Source organism: Candoia aspera, chromosome 1, assembly GCF_035149785.1.
Source record: "Candoia aspera isolate rCanAsp1 chromosome 1, rCanAsp1.hap2, whole genome shotgun sequence".
In the NCBI taxonomy this organism is placed as follows: Eukaryota; Metazoa; Chordata; class Lepidosauria; order Squamata; family Boidae; genus Candoia; species Candoia aspera.
The window spans coordinates 74,101,154-74,126,684 of NC_086153.1; the positions used below are offsets into that span (position 1 = coordinate 74,101,154).

Sequence of the window (25,531 nt, forward strand, 5' to 3'; positions counted from 1 at the left end):
ACAGTCAGGTGGCATACAAGTTTAATAAATTATTGTTGTTGTTGTTGTTATTTCTAAAATGCAACTGCATTACTTTTTTCTGAAATAAAAGTAAAGTCACAACTTTCTATATTAATACTTTTTTTGCATTTGTGTAAGAACTGATAACAACTACAAACATCTTAAACCAATTTCAGTTAAAAGAGTTACTTAATAACTATAACTACAGCCATAGTTATGCGTGGAATAGAGGAATTATGGAATTGCTTTTTGGTATCTCCACTGGACTCAGTGTGTTGGGAATTAAGTAGAACTGGCCTCACTCCATGCCAGCATAGTGATTGTGTTCCTGGTTTGGGAAGGATTTAAATGTGGCATAACTCATATCCTTCCTTGTTCTTCTTTTGGCTTCCTTGCTTCCATATTTGGACCAGCAGGGCAATTCTGAGGGTAAATATTTCTAAAAGCAAATTCTGAGATTGGCTGGCAGAAGAATTTCCAGCTAGCAAAGGGGATTTCTAGGGGAAAAAGTGACTTGGGCACCTTTCTACCCCATTTCAGCCAGTGCGTCTTTGAGTTAATATGTGCTGTAATGGGATATTTCTGTATCTTTAAATAGATATTATAAAGAGGGCTAGTCTAGATTATCTTTGCAGGTTTATCTACATATTTATTTGATCAATTTATAACACACCTCAATTGGCAAACCCTGTCTAGATTATTTGTAATAATTCATAAACCCATTTTAAAATCGAAAGAATACCACATAAACCAGTAAGAATACCAAAACTACGTTAAAAACCAATAATAAATGTAATGGCTACAGATATACACTTACATGTATTTATTTCGAAGAAACAGATCATGGAGTAAAAATAAGTGTAGTCACATCTATGCCCCCTGGGATTTCATCCTCTAAAACTCAACTACGTTAGAGGATTCTACAAAAGCAGTGCCATTTTATTCCTGAAAGTATTACATGTGCCTAATGCAGGATTAGGAATTCTCACATTAATATTCCCAAATTAATCCAGTCTTTGACAACAAGGTTATATGATTTGTTTGATTTTAATATTAGGGTTTGGGTTAGGGCTTTCTAATATTAGGGTGTGTGTTTTTAATACATGTTTAAAGCCTAAATATCCACTTGGGTCTTAAAATGTATTAAAAGATTAGTATTCAAATCTGTCTAGAACGGGACAGTAAATTTAAGGGCAGTTTCAGACAACCAGCCTTTCTGTCACACAGTCTTCCAATTTCACATTTCAGAAAGGGGACTGTTTGACCCAGCTGTTCTGACTAAGAAAGGTGTCTGAGTGCTATTCCTCCTTCCATATTGTGAGTTGTAGGATTTACCAAGGAACAACAGCCTATCAGAACATGGCATTTGTGGTTAATCAGTGAGCAGAGATCTCTCCATTGGTCTGCGGTTCTCCACAAATTAAAACCGATAAAAGATGGCAAATTGCAAAGCTCTCATTGACTCACCATAGCAAAATCCTCCCTGGCAGGCTTTCTGTAATTGTGACCCTTTTATAATCTCTTGCCACACCACTACTCCACCAAGGGCATAGGGGATGGGAAATAGTTATCGACAACAAATTTGTGGGATTTTATTTTGGGGGGAGTATTTGTATTTCATATTTTAACTGATACTTTGGGTTGGATTGGGGAGGGGTTGTTTTTGCTTTCATGGCATGTGTTAGTGGACTGCTTTGATAGCCTTTCATGGAAAGGCATATAAATCAACACAAGTATAATAAATAATTGATTGGGGAAATAAAAGCCCAAAGATCTGATTCTAAAACACAACTGCTTGGTATCCGGCCTTGGATACACAGCCAAGGACATCCCTGGGGGAGGGGGTCAAAAAAGTCAAGATCGTGGCCACAACCAAAGCCCCACCCATGTAAAAAAGAGGCAGGGCTTGACCATGCAGTTGTGGATGCCATCTTGACTTTTTTTACCCCCTGCTCCCACAAAGAACATGCCTGCCCACAGCCCTGCCAGAAAAAAATACATCAATTAGCCAAGAATCAACGTGGACCTAAGGAGAATTGGAAGCAAAAAGTCCAAGTTGAAAGGATGGGAAGAAGACTTGCATAATACTGCTGAGGTAAACATTATGTACTGTATAGTTCAACATGCGATCCTTCACTTGGCAGTTTGGCTGAAATAGAGAGCAGATGCCCCAGGAAAGCATCTGGATGCCAGACTACATCCTGCCTGCTTCCACTTTGTTGGCCATCCACACAAAATTATGGGAACATTTTAATATAGTACACCAGAAAGTGTATGTGACAATAAAAAGTAATACAGTATGTACATTACTAACGCAAAACAATTCATGCCCTGCAAAATAGAAAAAGCCTGACCTCTGAAAAGTTTCTGTGAATTAAAAGACTGTTTTTTGAAGGTGAGAAGTAAAAAAAACAGGCAAATATTTGCAAAACAAATACAATATTGAGCAGGAAGCCTTTGTGGTAATCAGGTCTATGCAGTTCAGATAGTAAACCAAAGTGAATTTGAATCCTAACCCCCATTACAGAGACATTCAATGTGGGGTAGTGGTTAGGTTACTGGAGTTGGATTATGGAGACCTAGGTTTAAATGGAGACCTATGGAGACCTAGGTTTAAATCCCCAACCACCTACAGACATTCACTGAGTGACTTTCAGCCATTCACTGTCTCTCAGGCCCAATTTATCCTACAAAGTTTTGTGGTTGTGCATTTAAAAAAATGGAGAAAGGACCACAATGTACATCAACTTGAGCTCTCAGAGAAAAGGCAGGATATAAACTTAACAAACAATAAACACAGGGAGCTGATAATGCTCTCCTCCCACAACAAAACTACCCCCATAAGTGGCTTTAATGTGATCACAATGGCCTAGAAAAGGAAACAGCCACACACCCAAAGTCTAGATAACAAGCCAAGTTACATGGTAATTTGGGCATATAGCTGTGAACCTTGTTATTCTCAAACAGCAACGGACAAGAAATGATGATTTAAAAAAAACACACACACAACGAAACAATCACAAATCCTTCAGCCTCAGGTCATATCTATAATCTGGAATACTAATGCAATATCATTGTGTCCATGGCAAGAAAAAAGGAAAACCATAACCGTAAGTTAATTCCACAGAGGGCTAGGAATGAGAGGAAGGCAGCATCATGAGAATATGTCCTTTAAAACCATTAGTAACTATGCTACCTTTGTGCTCTGGTTGGATGGATATGAGGGTAAGCCCTGGGGCGGGGAGTATATCCTTGAATTAGAAGCTTTCGTTGGAACAAAAGTAAAGAATTGCCATTAGATTTTAGAGGTCTGTCATCCTCAAAAGTCCACTTCTTTCCCCCATGGCCATCTGTTACCTCACCCTCTTATGGCTTGCACCTTCTCCTCCCCAGTGTTGCTACTACCTTCTCCCTAGTCCTTCCTCAAGAGCCAGTTTGGTGTAGTGGTGAAGGCACCAGGCTAGAAACCGGGAGACCGTGAGTTCTAGTCCCGCCTTAAGCACAAAGCTGGCTGGGTGACCTTGGGCCAGCCCTAGGAAGAAGGCAAGGGCAAACCACTTCTGAAAAACCTTGCCAAAAAAACTGCAGGGACTTGTCCAGGCAGTCTCCGAGAATCGGTCACAATTGGACAGATTGAAAAAAAAAAGTATTTTCTCACTGTTATTACCACTTCCCTTCTTGTCTCTTCCTGCCCTCCCTCTTTCAATTACGGTGTGCTGGCTAGCCATACAACATGTTCAGCTACAATATTTTTCTTACCATGGGCTAATCCTAACAGGAGCATTAAACCAATAACGGCAATGCAGTGATGAAATTTCAGTGCCATCATTGGCTATGAACTCCAACACAGTGTGTGATTGGATAGTTTGCTGCTGTGGTGAGAATACACTGTAGTTTAAAATGGCACAACTCCACTGTGCCTTTTTCTTTTTTGGTGTGCTTCTTCATTCCCTAACTAGCTGCTATCACAGCCTTCTATGACCACAGAGGCATCAGACATGTGCCAAGTGATCTATCCCAGCAGTGCCAATGCTAATTGGTGTGCTGCTTCTTGATAATTTCAGCCTGAGATTGGCACAGGATACCAACTTTTCAGATGAAAATCTAAGTGTTGGGTCTAACCTTTAAAGTTTTGAATGGCTTAACTTGGGGTGAGGTCCAACAGACTTTGCAATGAGAAGAAGAATCTTTATTGCATTTGATGACCAGTCCATAAAACACCTTACATATATACATAAAACTGATATTGATTAACCAATTAGGTAAACAGATCAATCAGACAAACTGCTGCACTTCTTCGTACTCACGTTGATATTAGAAGTGTCTTCTAAAGCCAGGCCCGCAACTAGGGTCTCTGTCACCCAGGGCAAACATGGATTCTGTGCTCATTTTGGCGCCCCCCCAGTGCTCATTTTGGTGCCCCCCAGCACTCATTTTGGTGCCTCCCCAGCGTGGCGCCCAGGGCACATGCCCTGCTTGCCCCCCCTAGTTGCGGCCCTGTCTAAAGCTGCCCCTATTTTCAGAATAAGGTCCTTCTGATCTGTCACTTCTCAAAGTAGGAAATGTACTTTCTTTAGAGTTGAAAACTATCGACACTTTTTGTTTTGTTTTATTTTGCTTTATTTCTTTTCTATCCCGCCTTTATTATTTTTATAAATTACTCAAGGTGGTGAACATACCTAATACTCCTTCCTCCCCCTATTTTCCTCACAACAACCACCCTGTGAGGTGAGTTGGGCTGAGAGAGAGTGACTGGCCCAAGGTCACCCAGCCGGCTTTCATGCCTATGGCAGAACTAGAACTCTCAGGCTCCTGGTTTCTGGCTCTCAAAAGTTTGTTAATTGTTAATTATTTTTTAATTATGCTAACAAAGGCTATTTAAATTATTTTTCTTTTAACCTCTGCATTTATTAGATCATTTTGAATTATGTTTTTTGTTTGTCTGTGTGTTTGCTAGCTATCTTATACCCCACTCATAAGGAGGAAACACCACAATCCAGTAAATATTAACACTTAGGTTGGCACTCTATATAAGTTATGTTAAATGTATGATTACATTTATCATGTGTGGAAGCTAGATTGAAATCAGCATCACAACACAAAGCCCTTCAAACAAAATCTCCTTTGAGGAATGTAAAGGCAGCAGGAGGATCAGCTATAGGAATAGGCCTGGTAATAACAGAAGAGAAGAAGGAGCGAGGGAAATCCAAATTATAGTGAGTTTATAGGTAAAGAACTCCTTCAAATGTATTTCTTAAGCTGACTGTATTTCTCTTTTCATCTCAAATTTCAGAGCTTGAAAAACACCATTGAGCAAAGTGATGTCAGCTAGTGGAAAACCCACAATTTAAAGCTGTCATCATGGGCGTGCAGAAAATACATCACTCTGCTACTCTCGAACCATTCTTGCTCCACACACAAATGCCTTCAAAGGGCTGTTTTTTGCCCTATGAAGTGAGGTTCTGTTTGCCAGTTCTGTCAATGCAGCAGCACATTCTTTTTTTACTTTTCACTCACCTGCCCCCACCAAAGCAGTGGAATACGATATCCAAAGTTCATGTCACAGACAGCTATTATAAATTTAAACAACCATAACAACTTAATGTAAGAATAATATATTAATAATATATTACTGTTATGCATATGTGATACAGTATGTATGTGTGTGTGTGTACACACACACACACACACACACACACAGAGACACACCCAGTATATCCATCCATCTATCCATCCATCCTCTAAAGATGAATAATATTTCCACTGCAACAGTAGCTGTTTATGACCTCAAGAGGAAGAAACTGCCCACTCCTCTATTCCAACAGAGAAGTGCAGTTGAAACCAGATACATCTTAATCCTCGTGTCCTTTACTTCCATTTGCCAATAAAGCCCACAGTAACTTAAAGAATTTGCTCTTGACTTCTTTATGAATTTAAGTTCTGATGAAGAATTCTCTGTCATGAAACATTACGGCATCTTCGTATTCCATCAACAATTACCTGATGCAGCAAGCTTTTTAGTCTCAAGAAGAGCTGGAAGTTGAATCTCAGTATGTCTCACTTTTTTCCTTAACGTACTGCAGAACTTCTGACTAGTGCATACCTAGATGGAGACAGGCAGCCCTGATATGGAATTCATTCATATAAAAATATAAGGAAATACAAAGGCATGTGAGGTTGTCTTGGTTACAGACATGTACCATTTCAATAAGATAATCAAGATGAATAGAAAATAATGTGCAACTTCACTGCAAGTCATTTACCCCACAGTTGTACAGCTTTCCAACATAAACAGCACTTCCATTAGCAATGGGCAAGGCAGAGAAAAAATAATCACAAAGAAAGCAGAGGAGCAGATATTGCGAGATCACATTTCAGACAAAAGGCCAAAGCTGGTAAATCACTGTCGATGTCTGAACTTTCTGTAAATATCTTGTTAATTTTCAGGAACAGCTGAATGGGAGTGTGTTGCGCTTCAGACTGAAAGTCAAAAAAGTGCCTCAAAACAGGCATGGGTGTGCTCTCAAGCACTTCCTTAACTCAGATGCATATTTTCCTAGGAACATGCAGCTACTATGCAAGCCCAGGAAAAGATGCACCTTTTTTTCAGAAGGCCCTAGCAGGCGCACACCTAACCCAGCTCCTACGGGCATGTATCCAAAGCACACAACATCCCTGCTTTTGAAGATCAAAATAAATAAAGACTTGAACCAAATTAACAACCTAGCCCTACTCTTTACTTTCAGGCCATGATGGAACTACTAGAATAGCATCTTGTTCCAAGACATACTGGGCATAGCTATGAAAGCTAGTATTTCTTAAAACAGAGTCTGCATTTCACACTGGTGTAAATCTTTGTTGATGCTAGGAGACAGCTAAATTCAGCTGGCCCTTAGGAAGTAGTGTAAGATGCTTCTGTAGTTAAAAAAAAAACCTGAACCTAAGTGGCTCAGTGCTTATCAGTTTGAAATTAAAATGCAGCCACTCAAAATAAGACCAGAAGTAATATCTGAACCAAAGGCTTGAGGGAATAAATGGTTTTCATTGCCTTACAAAAGAAGAATAAGATTGTGTCTCTCTATATCCCAGGAGCAGTATGTTCCTAATATGGAGATTGCTACAAAGAAAGTGTACCTCTGGGTCCCCACTCCTTTCAACTCATGAAGGTTGGGGATCCTCAGCAGCCTGTCTCAGATCAACCTGAGACTAGCAAGGAGAGAGAGTCTAAGTGCCAAGCTATGTAGGATTTTATGGGTTAGAACCAGCCTCTTGGATTAGACCTGAAAGCCTGCTGACAACCAGTGCAATGACTCAAAGACAAGTATAATCTACTAGACCAACTCTTCCCTGTTGCATTTTGTATCAACTGCAGCTTACTCAATCATTTTCAAGGGCAGTCCCATGTAAAACATGTTACAGTAATCTAAATGTAAGGTTACCAAATTTGATACTCAAAAATAAGAACCTGCTAGGTGTTTCTTAAGGCAGATTGCCGCCTTTCACCGATGCACAGTAACTCATTGACTCATTGGTTCCTCAATTGTACAAGGAAAAATAAAAGTTTAATTGTACTTACTTTGGCAGCAGTATCTGTCATGGACATACTGAGGGACTGCTCTTTTTCTTGAAGCCTAGAAATAATAAATTAGTATTAAATTAGTATTAAAATCTCATAGTGAGCATTTGCTAATCCATCACATACATACATACATGCATGCATACATACATACATATTCAGAAGCACCACCAACTTCAGCCAACTTGTTAAAAAGTAAAGGGTGCATGTCATTACAGCAACCTTAAGAACCAGACATTATTAACAGTGTTCTTATTTCAGTCGCCGCAGATCTGGCTACTTTCTGGTAGAGCAGGGGTGGGAAGCAGGCCCTCAGGACACACAGATTGCAAGATTCAGAGTCAGAAGCTGATGAAACAGATGCATCTATACCTGTGCAGCCTTCACACGCATGCATAGCCACAACCACCCCCCCTCCTATCTCTCCCCAACAAGACATTTCTGATCATAAGCTTCTGCTGCCCCTAGGAACCCAGCCGCTAGTGATCAAGTGGCTGCTCATCAGGTGATTGGTGGGTTCATAGAGTTAAGACTGTTTTGTTTCTTGTCATTAATGGCAGCAAAATAAAAAAAATGGGGATGACTTTCTTGCTAGTCATGCTAATCACCTGGTCAATGGGAAAAGTCTCCCCAGTAATAAGAATTGCACTCTTTCTGACCAACTGATATAGCAGCCCTTTGGTTGCAGCTTGCCTACCAATATGATAGTGTCAGCCTTACAAAGTAATCCAGGCAAGAAGCGCACCCAGAAGTATTAGTTCTAACTTTATTGTAAGGTTACATTAACAAAATCTTGCAAGTCTGAAAGTACATCTCTCCTCCCCCACTTCACCTTTACAGTCCAAGAAACTAGGGAGGGTCTCTTCTTAGATGTTTCCCACACCCACATTCCTTCTGCAGGCTCAGCTGCCTCTTATCTGACCATTGTCTAGTCTGTGGCTCTTCCTCCTGTCTCCCAAGGTCATTCCCACATACCATTACAGATAGGGTATCATTTGGCAACCTCTTCTGCTGTTTCCAGCTCTTTAAAGGAAAAACGCAATAAGATAAAAAGGCAGTAAGAGCCAAAGCATAATTCATATAATTCATGGTGTGGGGCAAAGCTAGAAAGCAGCAATTTGCTCTCACCTGATCACAGGCTATTATACAATCCCTGTCCTCCATAATCAGGATTTTTTCCCTCTCATAGAGCCACTAGAAATCATATCAACTTACTTCCAAACACTACTGGAGAGAAATAACACCGGGGGAAGGAAAAGAAAGCAAAAGTGTAGGTACCATCATACTTCTTCTTCCCCCCACCCCACACCCACACGTACTGTCAGGCTTTTTGACAGCTGCCCCAAAATGAAAGTGATTCTTTTCCATGCACAAGTTCTCCTTAGCAAGATTTATTGAAATGAATAGGATGAGGTTATAAAGATCCCAGCAACTAAATTATTTTCAATTTAGAATTAATATATTCCCCTATATATTATGGTAAAGATTTTTGGATTTTGTTTCACAGCCTTCCTATAATCCAGCAAAGGGGTTTGCTCTATAGAAGGGACAAGGGAAGCTTGTCACTGGCTGTTTACGTAAAGGTTGCCTGAGATCTTTATCAATCTGGGAACCAACTCTTGCATATACTAAATCAGTGTTTCTCAACCTTGGCAACTTTAAGATGTTGGCTAGGGAATTCTGGGAGTTGAAGTCCACACACCTTAAAGTTGCCAAGGCTGAGAAACACTCTACTAAATGAAGCAACTATAAGCAATTGGTGAATGAGAAAAGACTGATGAGGACTGAGAAAAGGATTGGACTTTACTTATCAATAGACCCCAAAATGGGAATGAAGACTCTTGGTTCCACCAGAGACTTGAAATCTTTCACCAAATGTCATTAAAAGGCATGACCTTCAAAATAGATCTAATCCAACACCTTGAAAGAAAACAAGTTCAATGCTCCAGGGGATTCTCTCTGCTGAAAATTACATCAATGAAAAGCATATAGCAAAATTCTATTAAGAACGAAATGGTTTCTTTGCCCTTCAGCAACACAACATGAATCCATCAGGGCATCAAGTAATTCCTAGGCACTTTCAGTTTCTATCTGTGAATCTCTCTGTATTTTTTCATCTTTTAAGGAAAAAAAGGCTGTTTAACTAGAATACCATTTGGTCTATTTTTGTACCTTACTGATTAAACAACAACTAAAGCTTATTGGATAAATTATATCTTGTGAACAAGCAGAAAACATGGCGGGGGGGGACCCACTCTAGGCTCAATACCTGAGTATTCACCTTTGCTACCAAACCCTAAGGGACGCGATGGCGCTGCGGGTTAAACCGCTGAGCTGCCGATCGGAAGGTCGGCGGTTCAAAACCGTGCGGCGGGGTGAGCTCCCGTTGCTCGTCCCAGCTCCTGCTCACCTAGCAGTTCGAAAACATGCAAATGTGAGTAGATCAATAGGTACCGCTTCGGCGGGAAGGTAACGGCGTTCCGAGTCGTCATGCTGGCCACATGACCCGGAAGTGTCTATGACAACGCCGGCTCTAAGGCTTTGAAACGGAGATGAGCACCGCCCCCTAGAGTCGGACACGACTGGACTTTATGTCGAGGGAAACCTTTACCTTTACCTTTTACCAAACCCTACTGTACAGATTAAGGAGTAGCTTTTTAAGATTTTGTTGTTGCTGTTGTTGTTCCAGATACACCTCACTCTGCTGTTGTTTAGAAGAGCCATGAAAACCTCACTGTTCACCTGGGCCTTTGGCGAGGAACAGTGAGACTCCTCGCTTCATTGTGCTTGCCATCTTTTATCTTTATCTTTTATTTATTTATCAAATTTGTCACCACCCATCTCCTCCGACCGGAGGGACTCTGGGCGGTTTACAACACAGAATAAATATACAATAAAAACTCAAATAAATACACGGTAAAATTCCAATAAAATCCCATTAAAACCAAAACAATTTCTTAACTACCCCAGCTCATAAAATCCAGATGGCTATGATCTCTTCAACCATCATGTAGGAGGGGCACTTCAAGGCACCAGCCAACCCCAAGTATGTCGATTCTCCTCCCTGCCCCAAGCCCGGTGGCAGAGCCAGGTCTTCAACTTCCTCCAGAAGGCTAAAAGCGATGGGGCTAATCTTACCTCCAGGGGCAAGATGTTCCAAAGATCTTTATCTTTTATTGATTTTATTGTAATTTCTTTCTTTCTTTGTTGTAAGCCACTCAGAGTCGTTGAGAGTTGGGCAGTATACAGTTTTAATACATTATTACATTAAATAATGTATTATTATTATTATGAATATTATATCATTTTGGCTCTATGAAAAGATGAAGTGAAAAATAACAAAAATGTATTTGGGTTCCTACATTTAAGCAAGATTCTGTGAATCAGTGTGATTCTCTAGATAAATTAGGGATAGAGAAGGAAAGATCGGGATATTGTATTTGGTGTTTCAGACTTCAGTAATAACGTGGGCATATTAAAAGGTGCTGAGAGCACAAGAAATGCCGCTTGGGGACTTCCACATGCAGTATTCATATTGCTCCCAGACTGGCTCTGCACTCATTTGATTCCATACCTCCGTCTCTGTTGGGCAGCTGACGCCGTTTACTTCCTGCTGCACTTCAGGAGGAAAAGCACGTGGCATTTTCCAGTTGAAACCCTGGACGCCTGTCATTCATTGGCATGAGCCTTCTCCTCCCCTAACAGAATAAGTCACTTTGTATCACACTAGCTCCTCACAGTTCATTTTAATTGATCAGTACAAGGAGCAGCTTGGTGGCTTGGCATCCCTTTGCAAGCACTAATGTTTTTTTCAATACACCAAATAAAAGCACTGGATTTCAAAGAGGCATGGGGAACTAGGAGAACACTATCTGTCATGTTCCTCTACAGGTTGCCTGGATCAGCTGAAGTGGCATAGCAAGTAGCAATGAGAACCACCACTGCTGGGTTTTAAGTTGTTTTACAGGATTTCAGGGGTAAAAATTGCAGCTTTTGGAAATACCCTTCGAGTTCCCAGAACATACAGTTATCAAGAAGTGACCGATAGGAAGGGTAAAAAAAATGTTTAAAATGAAATTAAAAGTACAAGTAATAGTTTGCATATCATTCTCCAAGTTAAAGCTATGAGTGCTATTAACTGTTCAATTGTGTATACTCTTTTCTCTTACTTATGTTCAGAGCTGGATGATTTTCTCTAGAAAATCTATCCAGATCTAAACACTTGTGGCCATTTCAATTGATATAGGATTTGCAGAGAATATCCTTCTTAGGTCTTGTGCACATTCTGCAGTTGGAAGATTATTGGTTCCCTATGGGATATATCCATGTTGGTCTAGTTGATTCACAGTGTGATGAATCAGGTATGCAAGTCATGTATCAAAGTCATTAAATCAAACAAAAAATAGAGCATCCAAAAGTTGAACAAAAGGAGCTGGGGGTGGGGGAGGCTTAAAGATACGTATTAGTATATCTCTTGATGGAGAATGCAATGGCTTCAAAGGAAAGGCGAAACCATCAGCATTACTGTGCTTCAACATGAATTAGCAAAAACAGAAATAAGCACATCTCAAGGACAAGTTAACAGAAAAGACAACAGCAAAGCTCTGTTAAACCAAAGAGAGAGATGACAGCGAGCTATCAAGGAAAACAATTGCCAGAGAGTTCCCTCAGAAAGAGAAAGCCACAAAAATTGAATACAGCTCTGACAGACCCAAATACTGCCTGAATATTCCAAACGTATGGCCACACAGTGTTTGAACCAGAAGCCTAACTATATCTCTAGCAGCAGAGAGAAGACATTGTTTTCTGGTTTGGTGGCTACTGTCCTCCCAAACTTGAAACTAAAGGCATAAAAATGTGTGCTCAGTGTGTTTGGATGGGCCAATCCTCATATTCCCGTACTATCCAGGCACCAAACCTACATACAGTCTATGAAAATGGAACAAAAAAAGGGTTATTGGAGGGGCTCCAATAGAATTTCATTTTCAAGGATTATAACATTTATTTATTTACTGAATTGCTGGGTGCCCACCTCTAAAGCAATTCTGGGTAGCTTCACAAGGTGTCTTGTGTGTGCTTCCAAGTCAGTCCTGATTCCTGACAACTGCCTGGACTGGTCTCTTCAGTTTTCTGGGCAAGGTTTTCAGAAGTGGTTTCTACTTTCTCCATCCACCAGTCAAAAACAGAGGACAGTCCCCCTCACAGAATGCAGGATTATGTTGTGCATGCTGGGAGTATTGCGTACGAGTAATACCTTCTGGCTCACTGTTGCTGATGTAGTTTCAAGAGCTGTATTATCGAGTGGAGTGTTGCCAGCATTCTTAAACATGGATTCAAAAAGTTAGCTGTGTTTGGTCTCTGTGTGTTGCTTCAATTTGTTTTACCGCAAGGCAGCAAAATTAGGGGGAAAAGCGAAGTAACAATATCTTCCTCTATGCATATAATATGGAGGCCATTTCAAAATACAACCAAGTCTTTCCAACCACAAGGAGATTGCTCAGTGCAGGGTGGCCATGTCAAGACCTGTCCTCTTTCACTTCAAAGACATGGAATAATGGATTTAAGCTACAGGAAAGCAGATTCTGATTGCATGCTTTAAAAAAAAAAACACTTCTTAACAATGCAAGTAGTCCTTGCTTAACGACAGTAATTGGGACCGGAATTTTTGTCACTAAGCAATGTGGTTGCAAAGCGTCGTCAAGTGATCACATTGCTTAGCGATGGCAATCCTGGCAGTTCCCATTGCCATCGTTAAGTGAGGATCATGTGTCATTAGGCAAGGACGTCCTCACAATTTCCTGCCAGCTTCCAACAAGCAAAGTCAATGGGGAGGTCCACAGGAAGTCCCAAGTCCCAGGTGGTTTAAAAGCAGGCCAGCAGGTAGGGAAGTAGCTGCTGAGGCATGGTGCAAGTGTGTCAAGGCTGGGAGTAGCTGATGCCAGGTGAGAGAGGGTGCACCGGTGGCCACCTCTCGGGGAGCTCGTACTCTGTGGTCAAGATCCTCAGGAGAAAAAGTGTGAGCGACTTACACTTCCTTGCAACCTTCCCTGCTGGTTTCCCCACTGACTTTGCTTGTGGGAAGCTGGCAGGAAAGGTCTCAAGTCGCGATCACGTGACTGCGGGATGCTGCAACCATAGTAAGTGTGAGCTAGTTGCCAAGCTCCTGGATCATGATCATGTGACTTCAGGGGTGTTGGGATGGCCTGAATTTCAAGGACCGGTCGTAAGTACCACTCGTTCAGCACCATTGTGGCTTTGGACAGTCACTGAACAAGTACTTATTAACCAAGGACTACCTTTAAGAGCAGTGTGATGATAGAAATAGTTTCCCAGAGAAGTAGTCGGCAACTCTTCATTGCATGGGTTCAAGTGAAGGCTAGACAGACATTTATCTTATAATTTAATTTGGGTTACTGTACTAAGCAGGGGCCTAATGGACCCTTCTAATTCTAGGATTCTATTATTCTAATAAATGAATTATTTCATGGGGTTACCGGTAAAGAAAACTCAATTCCAGATAAAACATCTGGACATCAATGCATACAGCAATTTTCTGAGAATTGGAGTCTAAAATTAAAGACTATATTTCTTCTATATATGTTTCTGCATTAAATGTAGTGCCCTAAAAGTTTACAGTGAAAAGTAAGAGGCAAAAGAATAAAGCAGAGTTTATTTAAAAAAAAATATCCACAAAATGAGTACCTTTTGACAGATTCCGGAAAATCCAACCTGCATGGAATTTTATGGGAGGCTGCCAAAATATCAGCCAAGGCTTTGCCTATTGTTTGCAGTTCTTTGAGTGATACCCAGCTGAGCAAAGTAGACAGTTCATAATCCTGCTCCTGAATGAGGCGATCTTGTTCTTGAATTTCTATCCTTAACTGTTGATCTTTAGCTTCCAGAACAACCAGTTTTGCTTTAAGAACTTCAATTTCTTTCTGCATGGAGACAGAATATACTGTATATCTTTATCAAGGAAAAAAACTGATCAATAAATGATACAGAATGTGTAAGAGAAACCCAAGTCCTTTTCACATAACTTGAGCTACATGAGACCACATTGCTGTCCCATATGACTGGAAAGCATTTACAGATCAGGCCAATCAATCAAATCAGCCCTCTTCACCTGATGGGCAATATGTACTGCCAGATGGCACAGGACTTTGAGACAAAAATCCAAACCCATAATCAAATCATGCTTTTAAAATGACACAACAGATTGTGTAAATGTTCAGGTTCACCTCTGAGCCAAGGAGTTCATAAATGATTCAACATCCCTTTAAAGCCATGTTTCTCAACCTTGTCAACATTAAGATGTGTGGACTTCAACTCCCAGAATTCCCCAACTAGCCATGCTGGCTGGGGAATTCTGGGAGTTGAAGTCCACACATCTGAAAGTTGACAAGGTTGAGAAACACAGCTTTAAAGAACCAAAGTTGCATTAAATGTAATGCTTTAATTTTTTGCTGATTGAATTTAAAACCACTGGGTATTGTTAATGCAAAATCCACTAATTTTTATACGGACTGTGTGGCCTACTTTTTTAGGACTGCAGCTTATTTATTATATAAATAACAAGATAAAGGCATGAATTCCAATTAGCAAAGGAAGTTTGAAAAAGCACATTGTTGAAGTCATGCCAAATCTTAAAAGCTAATTTAACTTTGTGATTATCCTCAGTATCTCAGGATGAGCCACTTTCGTTCTTGATTCAATGAATCGGCTGAAGAAATTCAATTTACACTTATTTAGCCTCAGAAATATGCTATTTATTCCCCTGCCTGTAAGATTCAACAGGAAGAGAACAGACTAGCTAATGCTTCAACATCTGTCAAGGAGATAACAGAGGTCATCGGGCCAACATCAGGTCTGCTACTTTTGAGTATAAAATCAGGCTTGTAACACAAACAATTCATTCTTTGTACTATCTATCTGGGAATTCTGTCAGAAATTCAATTGTCTTCAGTAAATAGAAAATACATCTATAAACCATACTGTGCTTATTTTCATGAGCCAAAAAACTACTGAACATCCAATAATGATCAAGTGATATAATCAGTATTCATGTCAGAAAAGGAAGAAAATGTAGGATTCGGTGGCTCATGATGAAGGGACAGACAATGCACTGGCCATCAAACCAGTAAACAAACTGATAATTTCTTTGTTTATTTATTTGTGGTTTCTTCGTCAATAATAAAAAACCTGAAGTGCTACCTGTATTTTTAAATACTCATTTATTAAAGCATAAGCTTATATTTTGAGTCAATTCTCCTAGTTTAAATTTACTGTTAATGGACTTTAAGATATTGTACTGCCTATTCTGCCAGAAGAATAGAAAGGTGACTGCTGCAGTAGAAATTGTGCTGGTAGTAACAATACCATTTTGGTAAGAATCTTTCCATTAATTTTCAAATAATTAATGAAAACAAACACAGTAGATCAAATTTAACAAAAAGTTGTCAAGCAATATTCAACTCCCTCCCCCTTCCCTTATTAGCTAATTAGCAATTGCCAATTGAATTTAGGGAAAATAAATAAATAATATCTCAAAAAGGTAGCAGCATCTGGTTGACCTTATCTGGCCTCCAAAGCAAAGAAAGTTTGGTTTGGTTAGTACTTGGATGAAGCTTAGCAGAAAATCCCAAGGCTTGTAGGCTAGGGTAGGAAATTAAAGAACATCGTCCCAGAAGATGGCAACGGAAAACTACTTCATATTGTTCCAAGAAAACTGCATGGTTCTGTCTATCAAGCCACCAGGAGACTTTTTTTAAAAAAATGTAGAGACTAATAAATACATTTGAAAAATAATAAGATAAAAACATGTTCACTGAACTGACGATGAACTGAATTTTGATCATCCACATATCTTTCAAAAGATTTGTATAACTCCCATGGTCACAACTTCCCTTTATTTTTTTTTCAATTAACAGATGGGTTATACTCAAGATTTTTATCATGTAACAACAAATACATATCATGGAGTGTGTTTATCTGTGCATACACATCTCCACAACACAACCTCACAAGGTACATCATATTCTTCTTACCTGTATCCACTTCTTTTCCTCAAGCAGCTGGTCTCGTTTTGTAACAGGAACCTGTAGCTTTCCATGGTAAGGAACGCTTAATATCTTCTGATCGCTTTTTTCTAGGAAAAGTTTCCTTTCCCTGTTACAGCATTCAAAAATATTAATGAATACACATACTGATATTTTCCCCAAATAATAATTGCCAAAGAGAAGTTCTGTCAAAGAACGTTTTAACTTGTACATGCTTAGCTCAAACTACAGGTAGTCATCACTTAACAACCACAATTGAGAGAGGAATTTTGGTTGCTAAGCAAAGCAGTCATTAAGGAACCCGACCCGATTTTATGACCTTTTCTGCAGCGGTCATTAAGCAAAGCACTGCGGTCGTTAAGCGAATCACATGGTTCCCTGCTGATTTTGCTTGCCAGAAGCTGGCTGGGAAGGTTAAAACTGGCAAACATGTGACCACAGGATGCTGCAATGGTCATAAATGCAAACCAGTTGCCAAGCACCCAAATCATGATCACATGACCGCGGGGATGTTGCGACGGTCGTAAGTGTGAGCACCAGTTGTAAGTTGGTTTTTTCAGCACTGTCATAAGTCTGAGCCATCACTAAACAAATGGTCATTAAGTGAGGACTACCTGTAGTAAGGAGCCATTATTTCTTCATCAGAATTCCCCAGATTTGCTGGGAATATTTGAAACTAAAATAAAAGTTTTTCAAAGAGCAAATTAGGCTGCAGTACATGCATATGATTTCCAGAGTACCTTTTAGAAAATATTATCACCTTTGCAGATATGTGGTCTTCTATTTCTCCAGTATTTACTCCAATAAGTTTCAACATTCAGTCTTATGCCTGGAGAAATTACTTAGAAAATTTGTATGAAAACTAATCAGTTTGGAAAAACTGATCAGTTTAAGGTTTCCTGATGTTCAGTGCCTCACTTGCCAACAGATTACCACACAGCAAATCCAGCAGAAGAATGGACACGTTGAAAAATTTGTGGTTGCCTGCTTTTCTCACTGCATCTATTAATTTTTCAGAGTGATGGGAGAAAGGCTGAAGCAGTCATAATGGACTGCAGTGTTATCATTTCTGGCACAGGTGGTTAAGGAGAAGTACAACAAAAAATAAATTCAGGATTTTGCTATGGATACTAATATAAAAAATTACTCTAAAGGAATGCAACTGTTAGATTTGCTTGCTGGTCATTATGGAAGCTACAGCCTTAACAAAACTGCTTGGCAATTTATTGAAGAAGACAGCTCCATAGATTACATTCTTTAACTATTCGTACATCAGTAAATTACTAAAAATACAATCCATTGGTATGCTTTACTATGCAAGCCACTTTAAAATCTCTAGGACTTGCACATGTATTCCAATAAAGATTACAAATAAATTGTTCCCACTGGACTGTGCCACCAAAGACTAATCATCACAAAATGCTTAGCATTTACACAAAATCTGTATACTATTCAAAACAGTTTGCCTCCCCATTAACACTCAAGAAATTAGTCAGAGTTATCCCTATACGACAGAAAAGCAAATTAAGCTGAGCATTGTATTCTGCTTCAGCAAAGGATCGTTACCTTGTCGTGGTGCTGGAGCTTGAGCACCTCAATGATGCCATGAGCTAAACCGTGAAGGGCCACCCAAGATGGGAAGGTCAGGACAGAGAGGTCAGACTAAATGCGATCCCTGGGGAAGGTAATGGCAACCCACCCCAGTATTCTTGCCGTGAAAACTAAATGGATCAGTACAGCCAGAGATACGTTGGAATACCATCGGAAGATGAGACTCCCAGGTCGGAAGATGGTCAAAATGCTACTGGGGAGGAACAGAGGATGAGTTCAACTAGCCCCAGATGTGATGACGCAGCTAGCTCAAAGCCAAAAGGACAGCTAGTGGCCGACGGTGCTGGCGGTGAACGGCGAATCCAATGTTCTAAGGATCAACACACCATTGGAACCTGGAATGTAAGATCTATGAGCCAGGGCAAGTTGGATGTGGTGATTGGTGAGATGTCAAGATTAAAGATAGACATTTTGGGCATCAGTGGACTGAAATGGACTGGAATGGGCCACTTCACATCAAATGACCACCAGATCTACTACTGTGGACAAGAGGACCACAGAAGAAATGGAGTAGCCTTCATAATTAATAGTAAAGTGGCTAAAGCAGTGCTTGGATACAATCCAAAAAAACGACAGAATGATCTCAATTCGAATTCAGGGCAAGCCATCTAACATCACAGTGATCCAAATATACGCCCCAACCACAGATGCTGAAGAAGCTGAGCTAGAGCAGTTCTATGAGGATCTGCAGCACCTACTGGACAACACGCCTAAAAGAGATGTTATTTTCAGCACGGGAGACTGGAATGCTAAGGTGGGCAGTCAAGTGACACCTGGAATTACAGGTAAGCATGGCCTGGGAGAACAAAATGAAGCAGGACATAGGCTGATAGAATTTTGCCAAGACAATTCACTCTGCATAACAACCACTCTCTTCCAGCAACCTAAGAGATGGCTTTATACATGGACTTCCCCAGATGGACAACACCGAAACCAGATTGACTACATCCTTTGCAGCCAAAGGTGGTGGACATCTATACAGTCGGTAAAAACAAGACCTGGAGCTGACTGTAGTTCAGATCATGAACTTCTTCTTGCACAATTTAGGATCAGACTCAAGAGATTAGGGAAGACCCACAGATCAGCTAGATATGAGCTCACTAATATTCCTAAGGAATATGCAGTGGAGGTGAAGAATAGATTTAAGGGACTGGACTTAGTAGATAGGGTCCCGGAAGAACTCTGGACAGAAGTTGGCAGCATTGTTCAGGAGGCGGCAACAAAATACATCCCAAAGAAAGAGAAAACCAAGAAGGCAAAATGGCTGTCTGCTGAGACACTAGAAGTGGCCCAAGAAAGAAGGAAAGCAAAAGGCAACAGTGATAGGGGGAGATATGCCCAATTAAATGCAACATTCCAGAGGTTAGCCAGAAGAGATAAGGAATTATTTTTAAACAAGCAATGCGTGGAAGTGGAAGAAGACAATAGAATAGGAAGGACAAGAGACCTCTTCCAGAAAATTAGAAACATTGGAGGTAAATTCCAGGCAAAAATGGGTATGATCAAAAACAAAGATGGCAAGGACCTAACAGAAGAAGAAGAGATCAAGAAAAGGTGGCAAGAATATACAGAAGACCTGTAGAGGAAGGATAACAATATCGGGGATAGCTTTGACGGTGTGGTCGGTGAGCTAGAGCCAGACATCCTGAAGAGTGAGGTTGAATGGGCCTTAAGAAGCATTGCTAATAACAAGGCAGCAGGAGACAACAGCATCCCAGTTGAACTGTTCAAAAACTTGCAAGATGATGCTGTCAAGGTAATGCATGCTATATGCCAGCAAATTTGGAAAACACAAGAATGGCCATCAGATTGGAAAAAATCAACTTATATCCCCATACCAAAAAAGGGAAACACTAAAGAATGTTCAAACTATCGAACAGTGGCACTCATTTCACAGGCCAGTAAGGTAATGCTCAAGATCCTGCAAGGTAGACTTCAGCAGTTCATGGAGCGAGAATTGCCAGATGTACAAGCTGGGTTTAGAAAAGGCAGAGGAACTAGAGACCAAATTGCCAATATCCGCTGGATAATGGAAAAAGCCAGGGAGTTTCAGAAAAACATCTATTTCTGTTTTATTGACTATTCTAAAGCCTTTGACTGTGTGGACCATAACAAATTGTGGCAAGTTCTTAGTGGTATGGGGATACCAAGTCATCTTGTATGCCTCCTGAAGAATCTGTATAACGACCAAGTAGCAACAGTAAGAACAGACCACGGAACAACGGACTGGTTTAAGATTGGGAAAGGAGTATGGCAGGGCTGTATACTCTCACCCTACCTATTCAACTTGTATGCAGAACACATCATGCGACAAGCTGGCCTTGAGGAATCCAAGGCTGGAGTTAAAATCTCTGGAAGAAACATTAACAATCTCAGATATGCAGATGATACCACTTTGATGGCTGAAAGCGAAGAGGAACTGAGAAGCCTTATGATGAAGGTGAAAGAAGAAAGTGCAAAAGCTGGCTTGCAGCTAAACCTCAAAAAAACCAAGATTATGGCAACCAGCTTGATTGATAACTGGCAAATAGAGGGAGAAAATGTAGAAGCAGTGAAAGACTTTGTATTCCTAGGTGCAAAGATTACTGCAGATGCTGACTGCAGTCAGGAAATCAGAAGACGCTTAATCCTTGGAAGAAGAGCAATGACAAATCTCGATAAAATAGTTAAGAGCAGAGACATCACACTGACAACAAAGGTCCGCATAGTTAAAGCAATGGTGTTCCCCATAGTAACATATGGCTGCGAGAGCTGGACCATAAGGAAGGCTGAGCGAAGGAAGATCGATGCTTTTGAACTGTGGTGTTGGAGGAAAATCCTGAGAGTGCCTTGGACTGCAAGAAGATCAAACCAGTCCATCCTCCAGGAAATAAAGCCAGACTGCTCACTTGAGGGAATGATATTAAAGGCAAAACTGAAATACTTTGGCCACATAATGAGAAGACAGGACACCTTGGAGAAGACGCTGATGCTAGGGAGAGTGGAAGGCAAAAGGAAGAGGGGCCGACCAAGGGCAAGATGGATGGATGATATTCTAGAGGTGACGGACTTGTCCCTGGGGGAGCTGGGGGTGTTGACGACCGACAGGAAGCTCTGGCGTGGGCTGGTCCATGAAGTCACGAAGAGTCGGAAGCGACTAAACGAATAAACAACAACATTGTATTCTGCCTTAAAGCAATTCATGGCAAAAGCAAGATCTTTGTTCCCAGGTCAGATTCTTATATACATATTGTGCTAAATTTATTTGCACATATGTACAGATCAGCACACATAAACATGTGCAGTGTCCCACTGTTTTCAACTGCATGCTTACTTAAAATCTGAGTTCACAAATTCCAACATAATTGTATGGAAAGGCATCAGGTTCTTGCACACTTACTTATGAACTCCCTCATACAATGTTGTTTGGACATGGACTCTGAATTTGTCCAAGAAGCTGCTAACCGAAGGATGCCGTGAAGGAAGTTGAAAGTTCAGCAAACTTTTCTCTTTATTCAGCTCCTCAAGTCTTCTTCTGAATTTATCAGCTAGGAAAACAAGGGAGAAATGCTTTATCAAATGCTATACAGTATGTTCTAATTTGTCTGAAATCAAATGATAAAGAGATGTTAGATATGCAGAAAACATTTATTCATGAAATACTTTAACTTATTTTATTTTTAAAATATGGATGCAATTTTTAAAAAAACAGAGCTGAAGAATAGGAACACCATGCTGTTTTATCTCATACACACACACACACATAGATGCATAGAAGCTCTATCAACTGGCAACCATCTTTTAAAATACTTGCTGACTTTGTTCAAAATGGTCCACACTAACTTTGAAACAAAAAACATTTGTACTATAATAGTAAGACTTTTTTATACCCAGGATTACCAGATCCTCATGTCCTTGGTCCTGTTTGTTTCTTTGTTTGTTTTATTTGTTTTGGACTGTTTTCACAACAGTAGTCATTCAAATTTTTGTGTATTGTGACCTTGTAAATTGTCTGCTTCTTTGTTTCTCTTGTCTGTTGACAGGCTCGACAGCCTAGATTTATGTTATTTAATTTATTTCCTCATTCCAGCAATCAGCTTCAATCCAGTCCTTTCAAATATATGATCACTCTAGTCTGTAAACCACATGACTTGTCATACCTGTCAGGCTCCCTTTGAAGGGAGCCTGACAATACCTTTCTATGGTGAAATTTGAAAAGCACATTATTGTCGATTCTATATTATCGCTAGCATATGTTCTTGGAAATAAAGATTAGTTGGGAAAATATTGTGATTGAAAACCAGTCTTTCTGATGCTGGAAAAAGTAATTTCATATACATGTAGGCCTAAGTAATTTTTTTTTTACTTTTTGCAGATTTTTTGCTGTAATTTTTGTCACTGATACCAAGAAAGTTAAACGGTTAGAGTGTTCTCCTTTACTCCCATTTGTCCTCTTTTCCAATTGCCCATGTCCTCCTTTGCCTGTTCAGACATCTGGTAACCCTAATTATACTTCCATAATCACTCGACTCATGACACTTTTTCACTGGCAAACTCTTAGGGCCAAATTGTGCTAATAGTTACACAACAGCCATAGGAAAGGGGATAATTCCATCCTAAGGTGCCCAGAATGGTCCTAGGGAGAAAAGCTGCTATTGTACCTCAGACAATCGCTAAAAAGGGGTTGAGCACAACATGACATTCAGGGCAGGCACAGAGGAAGACAGAACCACAAGTCCAGCAAAGACTCCACAACGTAATTCTTTCTTTGCGATGTGTAAGGTCAGAAACAGAGTGTTAAGAATTTTCAGTTTCTGCACTTGCCTTGCCCGAGGTTCCCCTAAAGCTTGCAACCAGCATTTGTGACCTGTGGCCCTTGTTACTTTTAGTGTCAGTTCTTTTAACGGTTTTGCCTCGGCAGGCCAATGTTCTTCCAATCTGGTGCTTTTCAGAAGGGTTGGACTAGAAGCCCCTTGATGGCCATTCTGGCTGGAGAATCTGGGCTCAGCACATAGAGACAGTATCAGATTGGGGAAGGCTGCTTTAGATCAAAAATCTATTCTATTTACAGTATTACTGTAATACTGTACTGTACTGTAATTACTAAAAGTTTGGTTGTTTCTGTAACTGATTTCAACAGCTGCCATAACTCATTGGAACTGTTTTCAACCCAATCTCATCACACACTCTAAGCAGATTAATTCTAAATCCCTCTTCCTAATACTTGTAATTTAGATTATTATCACTTACACTGAATTTACATTTGAGGACCTTTAAGAGCCTGAATAAAGGGCAAACTTGAAAACAATTATTACTTCTTCAATGAATTAAAGAAGACCTCTATTTTCATTACTAACTTACAATTTAGAAAGTGTCATTTTCTTCTTTTACAGAAGTATTATAATTTTACAGAGAGCATTTTAATATGCACTCTTCAAAGTAAAATTCAATCCTTGTTTCCTCTGAGTGACAAAAAATCCTCAATGCTTTCATCACTTACAAGCACAATCACTGTTTTTCATTCTGATAATATATGCTTATCTTCTCAGCTGTGCAAATATGCTCAGATCTACTATTATTATTTCATCTTAAAAGGAAAATCTGCACAAGTGCTAAGAAGAAATGAAAATATAATCTCAGCTAAGGCTGATCCAATAGAAAATCATATGCTTGTGAACATTTTCATTAGATACAAGCAGTATCTCCAAGAAATTGAAAGTAACTAGGATTAACAGATCCAAGGTGCAGAAATTTGATGATCATTAGTTGGAAGCTATGGTTTTCCCAGTAGTAATGTATGGCTGTGAGAGCTGGACCATAAGGAAGGCTGAGCGCCGAATAACTGATGCATTCAAACTGTGGTGCTGGAGAAGAATCTTAAGAGTCCCTTGGACTGCAAGGAGGTCAAATCAGTCAATCATACAGGAAATCAACCCTGACTGTTCATTGGATGGACAGATACTGAAGCTGAAGCTCAAATACTTTGGCCACCTAATGCAAAGAGAGGACTCACTGGAAAGGACCCTGATGCTGGGAAAGACTGAAGGCAAAAGGAGAAGGGGACGGCAGAGGATGAGATGGTTAGACAGCATCGACGATGCAATGAACATGACATTGAGTAAACTCCAGAAGACAGTGGAGGACAGGAAGGCCTGGCGTGCTATGGTCCATGGGGTCATGAAGAGTCAGGCACGACTTAACGACTGAACAACAACAAGTTGGAAGCAAAGAGTTTTCTGTTCTGTTTACTTCCATCTAGTTGTCACTGTGATTTTTGCAGCCCTAATTTGTTAGCGCTAGAGAAAACATCAAAACAGAGCAACAGTATTCAGACAGGTAACTATAGGAGACTCATAAGGAATCTCTCTTTTTTTTTAAAGCACAAGTACAATTGTACAGACCTGTACCTTTTACTATGATCATTCCATCACTCTCTCTTTCTCTCTCTCAACAAAATCCCTACAAATTCAGCACTTACAAGATGCCAGCTTTACTTCCATGCATATGTTCCCATCCTGTCACGAAAAACTTGCCTGTTTCAAGGAGATATAGTTATCCTTGATGATTTACAGGCACCCACCCATCTTTCTCCCACTTTATTTCAATGTAATATAAATCCCATATAGTTCCTCCTGAAAAAGAATGGCACTGAGGTCTTAGCCTGGAAAAACCAATCAAGAATTCAGCAAACAGCCACATAAAAGGTAAAAAGAAGGGATTTTTCCAGATGCCCCCTTGAAAGCAAATGGTTCAGAAATATTTATGGGAAAACATACTTGTTTAACACACAACTTCTCCTGCCCTATTAACATAGCTTTCACAGACTTTAATAATTTAATATTTATTAGCTTAACTCAATCTCTCAGAAGACAATTACCATCTGGCATCTTCCTACTCAAAATGAGAGCAACGTAAGGCTCTAGTGAGGTTCAAGCCACACAGTTAACCTACTCCTAGGTGGTTGCTACCCTTCTGCCTACCTTACCTCAAAGGATTGCTGTGAAGATAAAATTTCCCTATTTTACTGTATCTCCACAGCAATTATGGAAGCCACAGCAAATATGGAAGCCACCTTGAGCTCCTGGAAGAAAGATGACTGTGAGAAATAAAGTAAATGTGGCTGTTTCTGTAGCATTGGACCCTGGCAAGTCTGTTAGAGCAGTAAGGAGTCAGTTCTTCACAGGATTGGCTTCCACAACAGAACTGTGTGCTGTTTCTTGCAGTTCTACAATTAGCAATATATCTTTTAATTTTTTTAATGTATCTAAAAGCTACTTGGGACAATGCAAAGCAAGCTGTCATAGTC

General features: G+C 40.1%; 1 protein-coding gene across 3 annotated transcripts in view; it reads right to left on the reverse strand.

Annotated features, from left to right (window-relative positions):
- DISC1 (DISC1 scaffold protein) overlaps positions 1-25,531 on the reverse strand; it is a 158,587-nt gene that overhangs the window by 105,405 nt on the left and 27,651 nt on the right. For all 3 annotated transcript variants that reach the window (XM_063307009.1, XM_063307017.1, XM_063307027.1), the window contains 5 exons: positions 21,626-21,773; positions 16,624-16,744; positions 14,279-14,514; positions 7,577-7,631; positions 6,001-6,103 (listed from right to left, as the gene is read on the reverse strand). In XM_063307009.1, the coding sequence (XP_063163079.1) occupies positions 6,001-6,103; positions 7,577-7,631; positions 14,279-14,514; positions 16,624-16,744; positions 21,626-21,773 (663 nt within the window). The remainder of the gene's footprint in view (positions 1-6,000; positions 6,104-7,576; positions 7,632-14,278; positions 14,515-16,623; positions 16,745-21,625; positions 21,774-25,531) is intronic.